The 16,211-nt window shown below is 41.1% G+C and overlaps 1 protein-coding gene across 4 annotated transcripts in view; it reads left to right on the forward strand.

The window, feature by feature from the left end:
- SASH1 (SAM and SH3 domain containing 1) overlaps nt 1–16,211 on the forward strand; it is a 235,881-nt gene that overhangs the window by 156,687 nt on the left and 62,983 nt on the right. For all 4 annotated transcript variants that reach the window (XM_073219726.1, XM_073219727.1, XM_037022006.2 and 1 more), the window contains 4 exons: nt 5,454–5,494; nt 7,754–7,840; nt 10,098–10,210; nt 14,428–14,529. In XM_073219726.1, coding sequence (XP_073075827.1) covers nt 5,454–5,494; nt 7,754–7,840; nt 10,098–10,210; nt 14,428–14,529 — 343 coding nt within the window. The remainder of the gene's footprint in view (nt 1–5,453; nt 5,495–7,753; nt 7,841–10,097; nt 10,211–14,427; nt 14,530–16,211) is intronic.

The raw sequence follows: 16,211 nt of genomic DNA on the forward strand, positions 1-16,211 counted from the left end.
TGCGCAGGGCCAGCTCTGGTGACAGCTGGAGAAGCACATAGGCTCAGGGTTTAAGGCCGTGCCTGCGCCTGCCCAGCCCTGAGCGTGGATCCATGCAGCACCGTGGACCCCCCGTGTCTCTTGCCTCATCTAGTCCTGGCTCCGTGGCTGGGGAAGGGGTGACCCTTGAATTTTTACAGCAGACAGTAGATAGTATATGTGGAATTTTGTTTCATATTTATTTTTATTAAATAGAGGAGTTATGTTCCTATGATGAAAAATGTAAGAAGTACCAAATTAAGGAATTACCTATTTTATAGAAAGTGACTTGTCAGTAAATAAGCAAAGTATGAATGTTAAGTAGTCATATTTAAGGAAGGTATAACAAAAAAGAGCGTAATACCTACTAAAAAGCCCCTTGGCCCTTTCACCTGTTTCTCCCTCCCCTGTACACACCCAGTCCAGTGCCCAGATGTCTCTATCCTTTTCCTGCAGCCTGAGGAAATGCTCCTGGCTTTGGCACTGCCACGGCAGGTCTGCGGTGATGCAGGGAAGGACTCACACACGGCAAAGCCCCAATTCAGAATTCAGCAGGAAAGAAACTAATGGAGAAGTTCATTTCTGGAGATGCAAGATAAAGGAACCTTAAAAATCTCTTAAGTATAGATTTACCAGTAACATATAACACATGTTCTTTTCTTAGAAGTTAGGTTATAATAGTTTTTCTTTCTCTCTCTCTCTCTTTTTTTTTTTGTTTGGTTATAACGAAGTTTCTGGACAGTGCATCAAAACAAAAACATGAGGTCTATTTTAGGAATCCCTTTATGCTCGGGCTTTTGTTAGACTTTCTGGTGTTCCAGACTAAGTGTGTAGCAATGAGATAGAGTTATCTTTGCCTGGAGGCACCTTTGACTATTTGTATATAAATAGACATAAGAAGGAAAAGGAATTTGAGCCAAATTATTTGGCCTCCATTTCTTCAATGGGCAGGCAGGAGGATCACACAGGAGCAACTCAACAAAATCTTGAAAAATATTCTTGAACTACTTAGTTTTAATCAACTAATAAAACTAAAGGCCATGTTCAGATTTGGTGTTGCAAACACGCTCCATCTTCACAAGTTCTTCTGAATGTCATTCCAGTAATTTACCCTGTGTAGTGTTTAAGGCAGTAGTGTAATTTGCATAAAATCAATTTTAATATGATTTTAGTCAGAAAGGTAAAAGCATCCCCGCCTGGTTTTCCTTCTCCCCTCCCATCACCCCTCCCAAGGCCCATTGCCTGCCTCACCTTCTTTTCCTGACCCTCAAAATGGCAATGCCCTTGAACCTGGTCTTTATATCCTTTCTCCTCATTGTGCACAGTTTCCTAGCTTTAAGTATGCATGGGCTTCCAAGTTCTCTGCAGCCCCCAGCAATTCCTCAGAACTCTAGGTGGGCACACCCAGCAGCTTCCTCAGTATCCCCCGGGGATGTTCAGTGAGCATTTCCAACTCTCTGCGTCCAGAGGAGGCCGCTTGTTTTCCTCCTCTGTTCTTTCCTCCCTGGCCTTCCCTGTTTGGGGGAGTGCCTGCCATGCCAGCTCAGCCCTTCGGGCTGCCCACTGTCATCTCTTCAGGGAGGCCTTCTCTGTGCATCCGTCTAAAATTGTCCTCACCTGATCTGACCCCACCCCCACCCTCCTGCTTCTCTCCCCTGTCCTTAGCTCCGAGAGAGCAGGGATCTTAGCTCTCAGGTCTACTGCTATGTTCTCTGTGTCTTAAAGGATGTTAGACTCATACTGGGAACTGAATTAAATAGTTATTGAATGAAAGAAAGAATGAATGAGCAAAAATAAAGGAACAAGGCAGTTTAACAAAGAATTTGCTAAAGACTGAGGTAGGGTGAAAGGATTCGGTTAAGTTCTGGGATCTTGTCCCCTTCAGTCGGTCCTTTGATCTCATTCATATAAATTCCGTATGAACTTTCTTCAGTGACTTTGGTGTTCAGGGAGAGTAAAGTAGTTTAGGGATCTTGAGAGAAAGTGTTCCTACTTGAGCAGTTTTGGGGTCTGATAGTAGTTTTGATGCAAAGGTACTTCTGAGATTGAGTTCAGAGACTTTAAATGTAAAACTGATGATGATTAAATGCTTAGATGTTTCAGAGTGCAACCCAGTGCTACTTACTGCTTCCTGGTCACGGCGACCTGGACTCCAGTCCCCATCCTCTTTACCCAGTTGACAGTGAAAGTGATGGATAGAAAGGGGCTGACTGCCTGCTTCTATTGCTGCCCTTTTACAGGCCTGCAGCTTCTGGCTGGAAGAAAGGATGTATTCTGAGGAGGCCTCTTTGGAACTGACTTCTGAGCATTAATTTCTTCCACCAGGAGATGAGTAAATGACCCCTTCCACCTGCTGCCATCCAAATTTGGTTACATCATTGGTTTTTTTTGCTCCTGCTGGATGAATTTTACAATCAGTCTCAAGGAGAAAGGAGATGGCATTTCACATTGCTGCCCTGCCAGCCTGTTTGCAGGGAGAATTTGCTAGGTCCAAATTAAACTTCATATGGTGTCATTTTCCCCCTTTGCCAATTTAATGAGTTGGGAAGCCTCATGCTTATCACACACTGGCTTGCTGTTTTGGCCAGTATCTGCATTGTGAACTTGGGAAATTTTAAACGTAAAGTACCCACTTGCCACAGCAAGATGAATGAAGGAGCCACAGTGCCATCTGCTGGCCTCCTAGGAAAATACAAACGATGACTAGTGGAAGCCCCTCTTACATAACAAGATCAAGAGTGCAATCCTGAGGATAAATTATTGAAAATGTATGACAACTTGAAGAAACCAAATAAAAACAATGAAAAAAATTTTAAGTCAGCAATCTGTAGAGGAAGATACATTTATATTTTGTGATAACTATGTAATAGTGAGTAACTTTGCTTTATCTGCTGGGTGAGTTCTGGAGTATTTTTATGGTTTTAGATGTTCTCATTTGGCAGCAAGAATGAAAAATGGGTTGGAAAACTAGAAGTTAGCCTTCAGGAATAAGACTGAGACAATTTCATACACATTTTGTCCCTGTAGGGAGAGTCAGGTGTCTATCAGAAAGAAGGCTGGCCTAGCTGTACTTGGGCTTTGCCCCTCGTTGGCTTCTGAGCAGCCGGGGAGACCTTGAGCCACTTGTGTAACTTGTAAAATTGAGGTTGGATTAACTGATGGGTAAAATTCCCTACACCTTGATTAGGTGTATTGCTCTAAATGAGCAAAGGACTAAAGAAAAGGAATGTTTCTCTAAACCATTTTTTCCATGAAAATTCTTCTTTTAGAAAAAGTTAAAGTTCACATACCTAGTTTTAGCTATCACCTGGTTAAGCAGTTTATCAAGAGCTAGGCATATTTGCTGCATATGGTCCCTAGCTAATTAGTCAAGACTTTCCTCGTCCTTAGAGTGAGTTTAAAAATAAACAAACACTGCTCTTCATTTGCTGTAAGCAGTAAATGAAGGCGTGGTGATCCTGCTGGTGGATCGTGGCCCGTTGAAGAGGGTCGGACTGATGCATATGACTTTCAGCTCAAAGCGCAACAGAGTAAAATTAAAAACAACAGTTAAGAACCAAAACCTTAGCTTAAATAGTCTTCCCTTCCGAAGGGTTTCGTGCGTTGCCCTACTTCTGCTGCCCTGAGCCCTTTGCTCCTGCGGCCGCTGCTCTTTCTCCTCCCCCTTCGCCCCCTCCTGCTTCTCCCTCCTGCAGTTGCTCCTCCTCCTCCACACTTTGTTCATGTTTGTTCCCCTCCCTGCATTGTGAGTCCCATTTCTTGGTGACCTTCGGGGTACCTTACCCATAACCGCATTAACAACATTGTTGCAGAATGAATGAAACTTTGAAATGGCTATTTCTTAGAAGACTTTCAATGAGTATGTGCTTAGGCATTTTGTGTGGACGGGAGGGAAGTGAATAGATCTTTGGAGCTCAGTCTTTTGCAAAATTTGATGGCCTGGTAAATTACCCTTGCATTTGATGTGTTCACAGCATTGCAGTAAGGGGAATAACTGGACTTCAAATCTCTCTTGTCCTTGGCAACTGCGATGTCTCTATTCTTAGCTCCTACTCTTCCCTCATTTAGAGTAGAGATCTGTGAGGTTTGTGTGCTTCTTCAAAATAGATCTTTTCTCCCCGATTAGGGGTCTGAAGGTACTTGGCAGGGCCTGGGCCTTCTGTGTTCAGATGGCAGCCAGCAGCAAGGTATCGTCAGTGCCAGTGTACTAAAGAGAGGTGGCTCTGCGTGAGAGAGCCCCCTCCCACTTTCTCTGCTCCTTTTTAGAGGTCCCTTTTACTTGCAAGGTAGCAGACATGGTAGGTGAGTGGATGTTCTGCTTTCTCCTCTGATTTTCTCAATGTAACTTGCCAGACGCCTCCTGCAGCCTCCTGTGGCAGATATGCCGGTGGTGAAGCTTCATGTGCAAAGCCCCTGAGTCTCTGTATTTCTGTTCTGATGCACGTGGCTGCTTCCTAGCTGTCCTGGGCAGCCTCTCATGGACACTGAACTTGCCCCTGGGCTTTGGACTCACGTAATGAAAAGTTATGCTCCACCTCCACTTTTTCCTTTTTGAAAGGGTCCATTTTACAGTTCTTTGGTTTCCCTGCCTTCTTACTTTAAGTTGATATCTGTCTATGTATTTTCTGGCAAAATGCTTAATGAACTCATTTTGGGCTGTGTTCATGTGTTAGGCTATTCTGTACCAGCAGTCACAAACGGGCAGCCAGGGCAGGGCAGGGTAGGGTGGGGCCAAACCTGGTGCCCAGACACGTACTGATCGACTTGGACACATTTTTAAAAACTTTGAATAATTTGCCATCACTTAATGTGGAGCTCTCGTTTACGAAGTAAAGCAGATTTCTGGCACCTCTGCATATTGGAGGATCTAGCAAGATGGATATTGCCCTTGCCAGTTGGCAGCCACCAACCAAATAGAGGAGCTGCATACTGGATCCGTCTCTTTGGCGCATCCCATCACCTGCTGCTTGTTCCCACTCCCCCCGATCCCCCGAGCCCCCTCCAAGTTCTCCTACAGCTGACCACTTTACTCCTCTGCTGGCCCAAGTGACATCTGTGGTGCAGGGACTGTGTTTTCATTGTTACTTTCTCTTTCCCGCTTACAGAAGAGACTCTCAATGGCGGTAACTTAACGTGGAGCTAATAGTCCACAAAAAAGGAAGGCAGTTCAATGGCCACCTAGTGAAGTCCATTCCCTTCATTTAATACAAGTCTTACCCTGGACTGAGGCTTTAATAAATGTTGGCAGGTGGCTCATGAGTGTGTTTCTAGAAAGGCAGCAGCTGTCTAGATAAGGCCAGTGGTAAATATCCTGTGAACATTGTCCTGGCTCTGCTAAGTGGTGTCAATCTGCTAAGTTGGACTAGGTAGGAGGGTTTTCAGCTTTTACTCAAAGGCAGGTCTCCCTGGTCATAAGACTTGTTTTTCTTTTCTAGGAATCCTCTTCATAAGTCACACTCAGAAGACGGCTCTATAGGTCAGTATGACTTTTCTTGGTTTAACAACTTAAAATGAATTATTTTCTTTTAATGACTAAGAGAACACATAAATATGTGAAAACACAAAACCTGTCAAAGAATCGTCCACCCAGAAAGAAACTCTGTTAAGATTGTTATATTCAACTTTCTTTCTTTTGATTTTTGTGTGTGTGTTTTAACATAATTGGGATCATACTTTATATTTTTTTATAATTATTTTCAGTTGAATATATCCTGAGCATTTGCCCACATGATTGAATATTCTTTACAGGAAAAATTTTAAATCTGTATAATATTTCATCATAACAGGTTGGCCATAATTTGATCAACTAGTCTCTTCTTTGATGAACATTTGTTTTCCAATTTTTCCTCTATCACAGAGATGTGCAACTCTCATGTATGGCTAAATCTTTGAGCCTATTCCTGATCATGTCCTTAGATAAAATCCTTTGATTTGGAACTTTTGAATGAAAGATTATGCACAATTAAGGTATTAAATTTATTTTATATTTCCTTGATTATAATAAAATCCACTTTTGGTTTAGTAACATCTTTTCTGTTTGGGTCACGAGGAGCCTGGCAAGGTAATCATGATGTAAGTGCACAAATCAGGCTTTAATTCGTTTTTTTTTTTTTGGGTGGGTGCCCCCTTTGGATTTGAGTCATGACTTTATCAACTTAGTAGTTATGACCTTGGGCAAATCCTTTGCCCTCTCTAAGCCTCAGTTTCTTCATCCAGTGAATGGGAACAACATTATATCATATGTTCATTATGAATATTAAGTGAGTTAAACCATTAGAATGAAAAGTACCCAGATATGGTACAAGCTCAATAAATGTTAGCTATTACTTATTTTTTTAAGCTCCACCTCCATGTCAGAAACATTAAAATAGAAGAAGGAGGTGTATAACTTCCAGTAAAAGAAATACAGTATAATCCCCAGTTGTTCGATAGAAAGGTTGAATTAGTAATAATGCTACTTCTGCTTTGACCTTTCCTGGTTGATACTGGCTACAGTTTTAGCCCAAAGGCAGCAGGCACCACCCAGCTTGCCTGCACCACTCTGTGTACACAGGAAGGCTCGGGCTAGCTGGTTCTGGTTTCAACCCTGTAGCTCTGGAGGTTGTCAGACTTAAATGAGGGCATCCCGTTTTGACAAATGATGCCTTTGCTAGCCTGGAAGCACTGTGGCTGGGGTTTCCACATACATGTCTGTTTCATGCAGCATTGCCTGGCACCACCAGTCTAGACTGGAAACAAACAGCGCATCACCCAGCTGGTCCCCGTTTCCGGTGGACGCAGAGCAGACACTAAATGGTGACAGTGATGAAGCTGCTGCTTCATGTCATTTTTAAAGAATAAAAGGCTACTCTCTTTTTCCATTTTACTTACTCTTTCCCTTGCCCTTTGCTAACTTGCTGCATAGTATTAATCAGTTATCATCAATCATAGTACAAATATTTGATCCTATCAAATATTACAAATGTCTAGCTATGCAGTGAATTTGTTTTCTCTTGAAAACCAGTGAAACTGTTCCCGGAATAGTCTGGGAAGAATGAGAGGTAGGAGGAGGAACAGGTGGGAGATGTCGCAGCAGGAGAGCTGTCCGCCTTTCTTGTCATGCCCTACGTAGGCTGCAGGTAGCTCACCGGGTAGAGGGAGATGGGCTCATGCTCCCCCGTGCCAGGCAAACCACAGACCGTAGAGAAGCAGTGGTGGGTGAGCCCCACAGGCCTTGGGGCCCTCCCTGTGGACTGGTATGCCCAGGGCATGCCAGCCAGTCTGTTCTCTTCATTAAATCTGGGATAACAGAAATAAATCAAGGGTAGATCAACAACAGGGATAACAGTAAAACAAAGTTAACTTCTTAAAGTATCCTATTTGTGGTTTACTTGAAATAATTGTGGCTGAGACCAAAGGGAGAAAATATACCACAAGACAAGACAAGGCAGAATTAGACATACTAGTTAGACAAACATCAAAGTGAGTGTAGAATGAATGTTTCCCTTGCCTTTTTGATGTTTCTTTATTTCTCATCTTAACCCCACTGCACCATTTCTCGCTACTAGGAAATTTGCATTTCTTTTAAACAACTTTATAGGCATCTCTAAGTCTTTCACAAACTGACAGAGAAAAACTGTCTCTTTGTGAAATCAAAGTATTCTTGCATGCTTTGAATGAGAAGGAAGAGGCTACTTTTGTTATTAATGAATTTATTGCTTGTGCCTTTTCATCTTTTTTTTTTTCTTTTGTAAAGGAAAAGGAGATTGGAAGAAGAAAAATAAGTATTTCTGGCAGAACTTCCGAAAGAACCAGAAAGGAATAATGAGACAGACTTCAAAAGGTACCGTGATGCAGCTGGCGGACAGTAGGTCCTTTTAGCTCCCGAATGTGTTGAGCAGCCTTGTGGCTGATCTGCGTGGATCCTGTAAGAGCTCATGCATGTGCCCGAGAAAAGTTCAGCTTCTCTGACTTTCCTGACATTACTGTAAACTTCATCCCAGTGTTTTGTTTGTTTTTTAAATCAAAGAATACTAAACAGGAAGAGTTGGCATGCCTTTCTTTTCATAGATCTTCCAGCAAAGAGCACACCTTCCGTTTTCTCAGTCAAACCAACCTTGGGAAGGTCTTTGCTCGCCACGATCTAACTGAAAAGTAGGTGGAGGGTGATAGGTTTGCTAGTTTTGAATTCTCCCCCAGCCCTGCCACTTGGGCTGTTGTGATCTCCTGACCTTGAATGCTGTTTTGTGGCAGAGACAGTTACGGGGTGCTTGTCCCTGGATACTCTGTCTAATGCCTGACACCATGGCAATTGGCCCTGGCTGTTTTATTCAGGGAGTCCTGCCCTCCTCTTGGCTGTGTCTTTGTTGTTGTTTATGTAGTAAGTAAATATGCCATCCCTTTGAGGCCCAGTTACATAATTTATGTTTCCCCAGCATTCAGAGAGGGAACGGGAACAAAGCTATTTCCAGATTCCAGTCCAAACAAATAAGGTTATCATTACTGCTCACCAGTAATACCACTGGATTTCTTTTAGAAAATCGTACTGTCCTACCCTATTCAGAATGCTTCTCCAGTTAGTCATACACATGGAAACGAGAAGAGTGGACACACGTAGCATGTGTGCCAGTAGCACACCTGGGCTCCTTGGCAACATTCAGTGAGGTTATATAAGTTATGCTGCTGGAAAGGAGTTATTCTTAAACATTCCCAGTTTTTCCTTTTGGTACACACCCAGAGGTACTTGGGATTCAAAGTAAACCTTGGAATCTCTCAAGGTCTCATTTAGAAAGAAAGAAGAAGAAGAAGAGAGAGAGAGAGACAGGCAGGGGTGGAGGGAAGAAGCCAACAGTTTACTGGCTGACATGATTTTTTTAAAAACCCAGCCAATTCCCATCCCTCCGTCCACTAATGGAGGTGACACAGATAGTAAAATGAATGAAACCAGCAGGCTTTTCTCCCTACCCTGAACACACTATTATTCTTCCAGGACAAGTAGATGAGTGGTGAAGGGAATGTGAGTGGTATTTCTGGACTGATTGATTACAGAATGGAAATGAGATAGGAAAACATGGAAACATAAACACCAAGAGAGGCACTGGCTGAATGGGTTCCTGCAAGTGCACAGCCAGACTCTTTGGCCCGGTCCGTCTCCAGCAAGGGCGAATTTAGCCATAGCCGAGCATCCTAATGACACGGAAGCTCGTGAAGTATGTAAGAGAAAGCTCAAAAGGAGAAAGACAAGAGACTTGAATGTGGGCTTATTTGCAGTCAGTGCGTCGCAGACATGTTCACTGACATCCCTTCGCCACATGCTGACCCAAGGCACACAGGTAACAGGGTTCGTGGATGTCAGAGGCAGTCTGTTTGTTCTGCAGGAAAACACTTCCAAGGAATCCTTTTCCTTCGCAGTTCTGGCTGCCTTCAGTTTTGAGTTAGAAGTTGAACACCCCTCACAGTTGGGAAACATATTTTCGACAAGGACCCTTTCAGATACATCCTTCTGTAGTACCTTCCTTCCCATGAAGTCAGAATGTTCCACACTGTGATTTTATTTATTTGTGCTTATCCTCTGAGAAGAACAGGCAAATAGCTTAGTAGGAATCTTGAGTTCCGCCAGGCTGCGGTTTTGTTCTGCCGCTCTGTGCCCTTGAAGTTCTCTGTCAGATAAGAGGGTTCCCTCTCTGCTCTGTGAAAATATTTTCTTCTTGTCCCCGTTTTAAATGGAAGGACACAGAAAACCCTCAGCCGAAGGAGCTTGGAGTGCCTGTCTGCTCCAGCTGGGTCTTTAGGTCTCTGCCCACCCGTCCCTCCAAATTCTCTGGCAGCTTTCATCCAGAACCCCTCCACTGGGCCCTCCCGTCACAAAAGCTCTGGTCATTTTGAAGGATTTGTTTTATTCTTTATGTTCTCAGAGCCTGTTTCCCAAGGAGACGGGCTCATTGGCTTCTGTGGCTGCTCTGCTGCCCCATCAGTACCGTGCCATGCGAGATGGCGCCCCTGGGGTAACGCCTTCTGCCCCAGGCAGTGAGTTGTCAAGGTTCGCATCTGTGCCATCTTCCTTGTTTTCACTGGCGTTGTTCTTTGTCTTCAATCTCTAGGAGAAGACGTGGGTTACGTGGCAAGTGAGATCACAATGAGCGATGAGGAACGGATTCAGCTGATGATGATGGTCAAGGAAAAGATGATCACCATTGAGGAAGCCCTTGCCAGGGTAGGGGTGCAGATGTTTTGTTTGCATCTGGGGCTATTGACCTCCTCACATTAAAAATGTTTGGGGGTTGCCATAGACTGAATGTTTGTGTCCCCCCAGGTCCATGGATGAAATCCTAATGCTTGATGTGATGTTATTTGGAGGTGGGGCCTTGGGGAGGTGATTAGGTCATGAGGTCATGAGGGTGGAGAGGCCCCAGAGAGCTCCCTCAGCCCTTCCACATGTGAGAGAATACACAGCAGAAAGACAGATGTCTGTGCACCAGGAAGCAGTCCTCACCAGACACTACAATCTGCCAGCACTTAGACATTGGACTTCCCAGCCCCCAGAACTGTGAGAAATTTCTGTTGTTTATTAGCCATCCCGTCTATGGTAATCTGTTACAGCAGCTCAAACAGAGTAGAGAGGGGCAAAGCATAAAGGAATATGTTATTTAAAGTGGTATTTTGATGAGAATTAAGTGGTCATCACGTACCCATGTTATCAAGTAAATCATTGATCCCGTTATGTTTATTTAATATAAACATTCTGTATTGTGGGGTGAAATTTCCATATTCAGTGAATATACAGATAGATAAACAGCAAATATTTTTTAGCTATGGACTGCTTTCATAAGGACAATGGCTCTTTGAACACCACTGCAAAATTCACAAGACTTGTAAAAAGGTTGTGTAAGAATGTATCAATAATAAATCATTCAATAAAAACCAAAGAACAAGTATATTACAGCTGTTATAAAACTAAACTCTGAATAATCTAAAAGTTAAGTATACCTTAAAATTTTGCTTACTTTCATGTCTAAGCAGATATTGATCACAGTGTATTGTGTTAGGCCATTTGTACCTAGTTAAATTAGACACTAAAAGAAGCCTAATTAACTTTTAGGACACTGGAGTTGCACTTATGATAGTGAGATTGCAATTATTAAGGTTTCCTGCTTTGTTATTGCCCAGCAAACTGATTTTTCTCTTTTAACAGTTGGTTTGGTACAGATAAATCATAAATGGGCAGGTTTAAAAACTAATGAAAACTTTCAAGTTATGAAGGAACCATTGAATGAGTTATGACTTCACCATTAAGTAGAATCTTGACGATCTGAAACCTTGAAACAGTGACAGACATCGTCAATTTAGTTTAGCACCAACGGTAAACCTCAATAGTTAAAAAAAAAAAAGTAGTAGAAAAATATGTCCTTTGACTTTTTAATTGGAAGCCAGCACTGTCTGTAGGAAATTGAGAGAGATCTGTTAATGATTTAATAATCATATTTTCTAAAAAGTAATGTAATTATCAATACTGTAGACTGCGCATGTAACTTGATCTAGTCACTAAATAATATGTGTTTATCCATCTGATGAGTATATGTCTGGTTCCACAAAGTCGTATCTGTGTGAAAGTTCAAAATAAAGTCCTTCAGGGATTAAAAAAAAGTACTTGATGTTTGTCACTGACTTAACTGATGTTTTAACATTGTGAACTTGTCTTACGCCAGTCGTCTTGCCATCAGGTTCCCTGTAAGCAGAGCCTGTAAAGGGGATTATTGTGCACACAATTTATTGAAGAAAAGCTTTCTGGAAAAACCTCAAAGTGAGGGAGAGAAGCAGGAAGGTCAGAGGAAGAAGCTGGATGGTGGTGTGATTTCAGAAGTCCAGCCTCATCCTCAGCCTGATACGATAGGGAGTGAAGAGCTCTGGCAGGTGTTTGTCCTCGCAGAGAAAAAAGAATCTGAGCTGATTGGGAGCAGGGAGCAGTCTTGTAATATCTCTGGTGAGACAACTCACATGTTAGTCATGATAGTTCCCCAGAGCAGGGTGCAGGGGTGGGCCTGTATCTACAATAACTGAAGAACTGGTGAACAGTTTTATAAAGGGAGTCTGGGCATCTGGTATACCAGAGCACAAGATTATGAACTGGGAAATATATGACTGAATTATTTCCTTGTAGCAGCCGTTGTACATCAATCACAGAGATTTGGACAACTAGAGAGTCTCATGGAAAGAGTCCACAGGAGAGCAACAGAGTGATTGAGAGTTTTTGTAATAGGTCCCATGGGTTAAAATTGGAAAGGATTTATCTCAGAGAAGAAGCAGAGAACTTAATCACTGTCTTCAAGTATATGAAGGATTATTAAACAGTACATCTTCAGGATGTACTGAGGAGTGTTTTGTTTTAATCTACTGAGGACAGAATAAAAGGAAGTGACTTAATATTGCAGCTGGAGGGGATTTAGATTAGATTCAATGTAAATTTGCAGTAGTAGAAGTGGGAACATTTTAGAATTGCTCTCCTTAAAGGTCTTCAAAATAGAATAAGCATTAACCTACCAAAGATGGCCATCCCTTTAAGAATCGTATTATAGACTTCAAGTGTGAGAAAACTAAGGCTAGGGAAAACAGGATGTGAACTGAGTATTTCCTCCTGAGACAGACAGACACACACACACACATTAAATATCATCATTTTTAAACCTCTGGAATTAAATCGGAACTCTATGAATTTGCTTTAAAATATCTCATGTTCACAAATAAAATCATGAGTATTAGTTGTCTTTCATGAAATTATACATAAGTCAGAACTTTTTGGGAGCAGAGTGGAATATAAAAATATAATTTTATGCATAATAACTAGGTTGGTTTTTTTTTCCTTCCCTGTAAAATGCACTTTAAAAATGCTTTAGGAATCCTGTTTTGTAACTTTAAAGCATAACATTTTGAAATTAGAAAATTAAAAAACAAGGTAAATTTGGATAAAGCACAAATGTGAATCTATGTCAGAAGCAGCACTTGTACTCTTAGCCCCAAAGAAAACAATGGATATTGACAAGTAGCAGAGAAAAATATTACATCTGTTTATGATTAACTAGTTAGGGACTGGTTTTATTTTGATTTTATTAAAGATGAAGGTTTAATGGCTCCGAGGAGTTGGGACTAAAGTATGACAGTAATGTGGAGACCTGGAGAAAACAAATGATGACCCCATTTTTCAGCTGGCAGCTATTCCAATCAAGGAAAATGAGGCATTTCCTAAACCAAAATATATGGAAGGAAAGAGCATCCCAATACCTAACTTTTATTGTCACTCCTGTTTTCCAGGTGGAGGAACTAGGGCACAGAGGGGTTAAGTAATTTGCCCCAGGGTTCCCAGATGATAATTGGTTCTACAGCCAAGCTCTTACTCATTAATCAGTACTGTCTGCCTCTCCATGGTCCATCTCCTATCACACTTTTGCACAGAAAAGTATTTCACGTTTTAGAAAGTTGTTTTTTCCTAGAGGGATATTGTCAGTGTGGTGGCTTTGCCTCATCCAAACAGCTTCCATGTTTGAGGACTGTCCTGACACCATTTCCTGTCCTGTCAGGTTAAATCATTTCAGATTTTTGGTGGCTTGATTCATAGAATGATGAATGTCTTAAAATTCATATCTAAAAACTATAATAGAATTTTCCTGTATTGATAATTTAACTGTATTATGTAGCAGAGTTAAATTTCTATGTGTTTTATGAAAAAAACTCTTGGACTTCTCACATTCACCATTCTGAAATACCTCATCGAATTCTGCTAGGTTGAATTTGTTAATGTTCTATAATTTTCCACTGTCTTTCTTGTTTTTTAAAAAGTGCAAAGCCAGTTTCTAAACCCGAACTTTAAATGTCTCTGAACATATCCTATGTTCCTATATCCTATATCCTAGATACCTTGTTGCTTACCTCTCACCCATAGGGGTCCCCAATAAATCCCATAACATTTGTTAGGTGTTAACATTGAACTGATAACTTGAAGCAGTCGAGAACAAAAAAGGGCAAGCGATTTTTAAAAATCAGTTTCAGGCATCCACCTCTGCTGTACTAAAATGTCCATAGTCCACCCTGTTGTATCTTCTACAAAAGGAAGTAATTCAGAGGCCAAACTACACTTTGTGTCTTTGAACATACAGTGGAACTGAGAAAGATGAGTTTTGATGTTGGAGAATGTTGGAGGGAAAACTCAAGGTTCTCTGGAACACAGATTACACAGAGTCCGTTGTGTCTATGGATTTGATTTGGGTGAAAACCTGTAGGGCAAGGCACACATCTTCCTTTTAGTTTTAGGAACCTAGTCTTTGGCTGGCACTTAATCCCCAACAGCAGCGGAGAATGTGTCCGAAGCATCATCTCTGCTGCTTGTGGACAGCGGTGGCCGCCCTTTCCATTTCAGCCTCCCATTTTCTCTTATTGCAGCTCAAGGAGTACGAGGCCCAGCACCGGCAGTCTGCTGCCTTGGACCCTGCTGACTGGCCAGATGGCTCTTACCCAACATTTGATGGCTCATCAAACTGCAATGTAAGTTTTCGGTCTCTTTAGCATTTTGATCACTTCTAATAAAAAGGGACAGCTTGTGCAATTTCAGCCTTTGGACTTTCACAACTTCCAGCTCCCACCTGGATCTGAAAAGAGGTGTCTCTTCTAACATGTTAGTCAGTTTTCTTTACCTGATAGACTGACTCATCTGTAGTTAGAATTGTACTGTTCATGCTATATTTAAACTGTGGTAAAATATACATAACTTAAAATTTACCATTATAAATATTTTTAACTATTCAATTCAATGACATTAAGATATTCACATTGCTGTGCAACCATCACCACAATCCACTTCCAGAACATTCTCATCCAAACCAGAAGTTTCCTAACCATTAAGCAGTAACTCACCATTCTCCCTTTCCCCAATTCCTGGCAGCCACCACACCACTACTACTTTCTGTCTCTATGAATTTGGCTATTTTTATGTAAGTGGAATCATACAATATTTGTCCTTCTGTGTCTGGTTTATTTTACTTAACACAGTAATTTCAAGGTTCATCCACATAGCAGCATACGTTAGAAATCCATTCCTTTTTATGGATGAATAATATTTTACTCTATGTATATGCCATGTTTTGTTTGCCCATTCAACTATTGATAGATACTTGGGTTTTTCTACCTTTTGGCTACTATGAACAATGCTGCTATGAACATTGGTAAACAATGTCTGTTGAACTCCCTGCTGTCAGTTCTTTGGGGTACATACCTAAGAGTAGAATTTGTGGATATTATGGTAATTCTCTGTTTAACTTTTTGAGAGGTTGCTGTACTGTTTTCCACAGTGGCTACACCATCTTACATTCCTGATGGCAGTGCATAAAGGGCCCAGTTTCTCTTATGTCCTTAACCAACAGTTGTAATTTTCCCCCTTTTTGATTAATAGCCATCCTAATGTGTATAAAGTGGTATCTCTTTTTGGTTTGGTTTGCATTTCTCTGATGAGTAATGATGTTAAGCATATTTTATATACCTAGCTGTTTGTATATATTCCGTAGAGAAATATCTATCCAAATTCTTTGCCTACTTTTAAATTGGCTTGTTTTGCTGTTGATTGTTTAGTTGTAGGAATTCTTTATATATTTTGGGTATTAGTACCTTATCAAATACATGGTTGGTAAATATTTTCTCCCATTCTGTGGGTTGCCTTTTCATTCTTTGTCCTTTGATGCATAAAAGTTTTTTGTTTTTTGTTTTTAATTTTTACATTTGCTTTTATTGCCTCTGCTTTTGGTGTCATAGCCAAGAAATCATTGCCAAATACAGTATGAAGATTTTCTCCTATGTTTTCTTTTAAGAGTTTTATAGGTTTAGCTATTAAGTTTAGGTCTTTGAACCATTTTAAGTTAAGGTTTGCATATGACATAGCATGTGGGTCCAACTTCATTTTTTTTCAAGTGGATACCCAGTTTTCATAGAATCATTTGTTGAAAAGACAGTCCTTTGCTCATTGAATGGTCCTGGCACCCTTTTTGAAAGTTAACTAATAATACATGTGAGGACTTATTTCTTGGTTCTTTTCTTTTATTCCATTGGTTTATATGTCTGTCCTTTGTGGGTATCATACTGTTTTGATTAATATAGCTTGGCAAGTAAGTTTTGGAACAGGGGAAGTGTGAGCCCTCCAATTTGATTCTTCTTTTTCAGATTGGTTTAGCTATTCA

The sequence above is a fragment of the Manis javanica genome, chromosome 13 (genome assembly GCF_040802235.1).
Source record: "Manis javanica isolate MJ-LG chromosome 13, MJ_LKY, whole genome shotgun sequence".
NCBI classification, from domain to species: domain Eukaryota; kingdom Metazoa; phylum Chordata; class Mammalia; order Pholidota; family Manidae; genus Manis; species Manis javanica.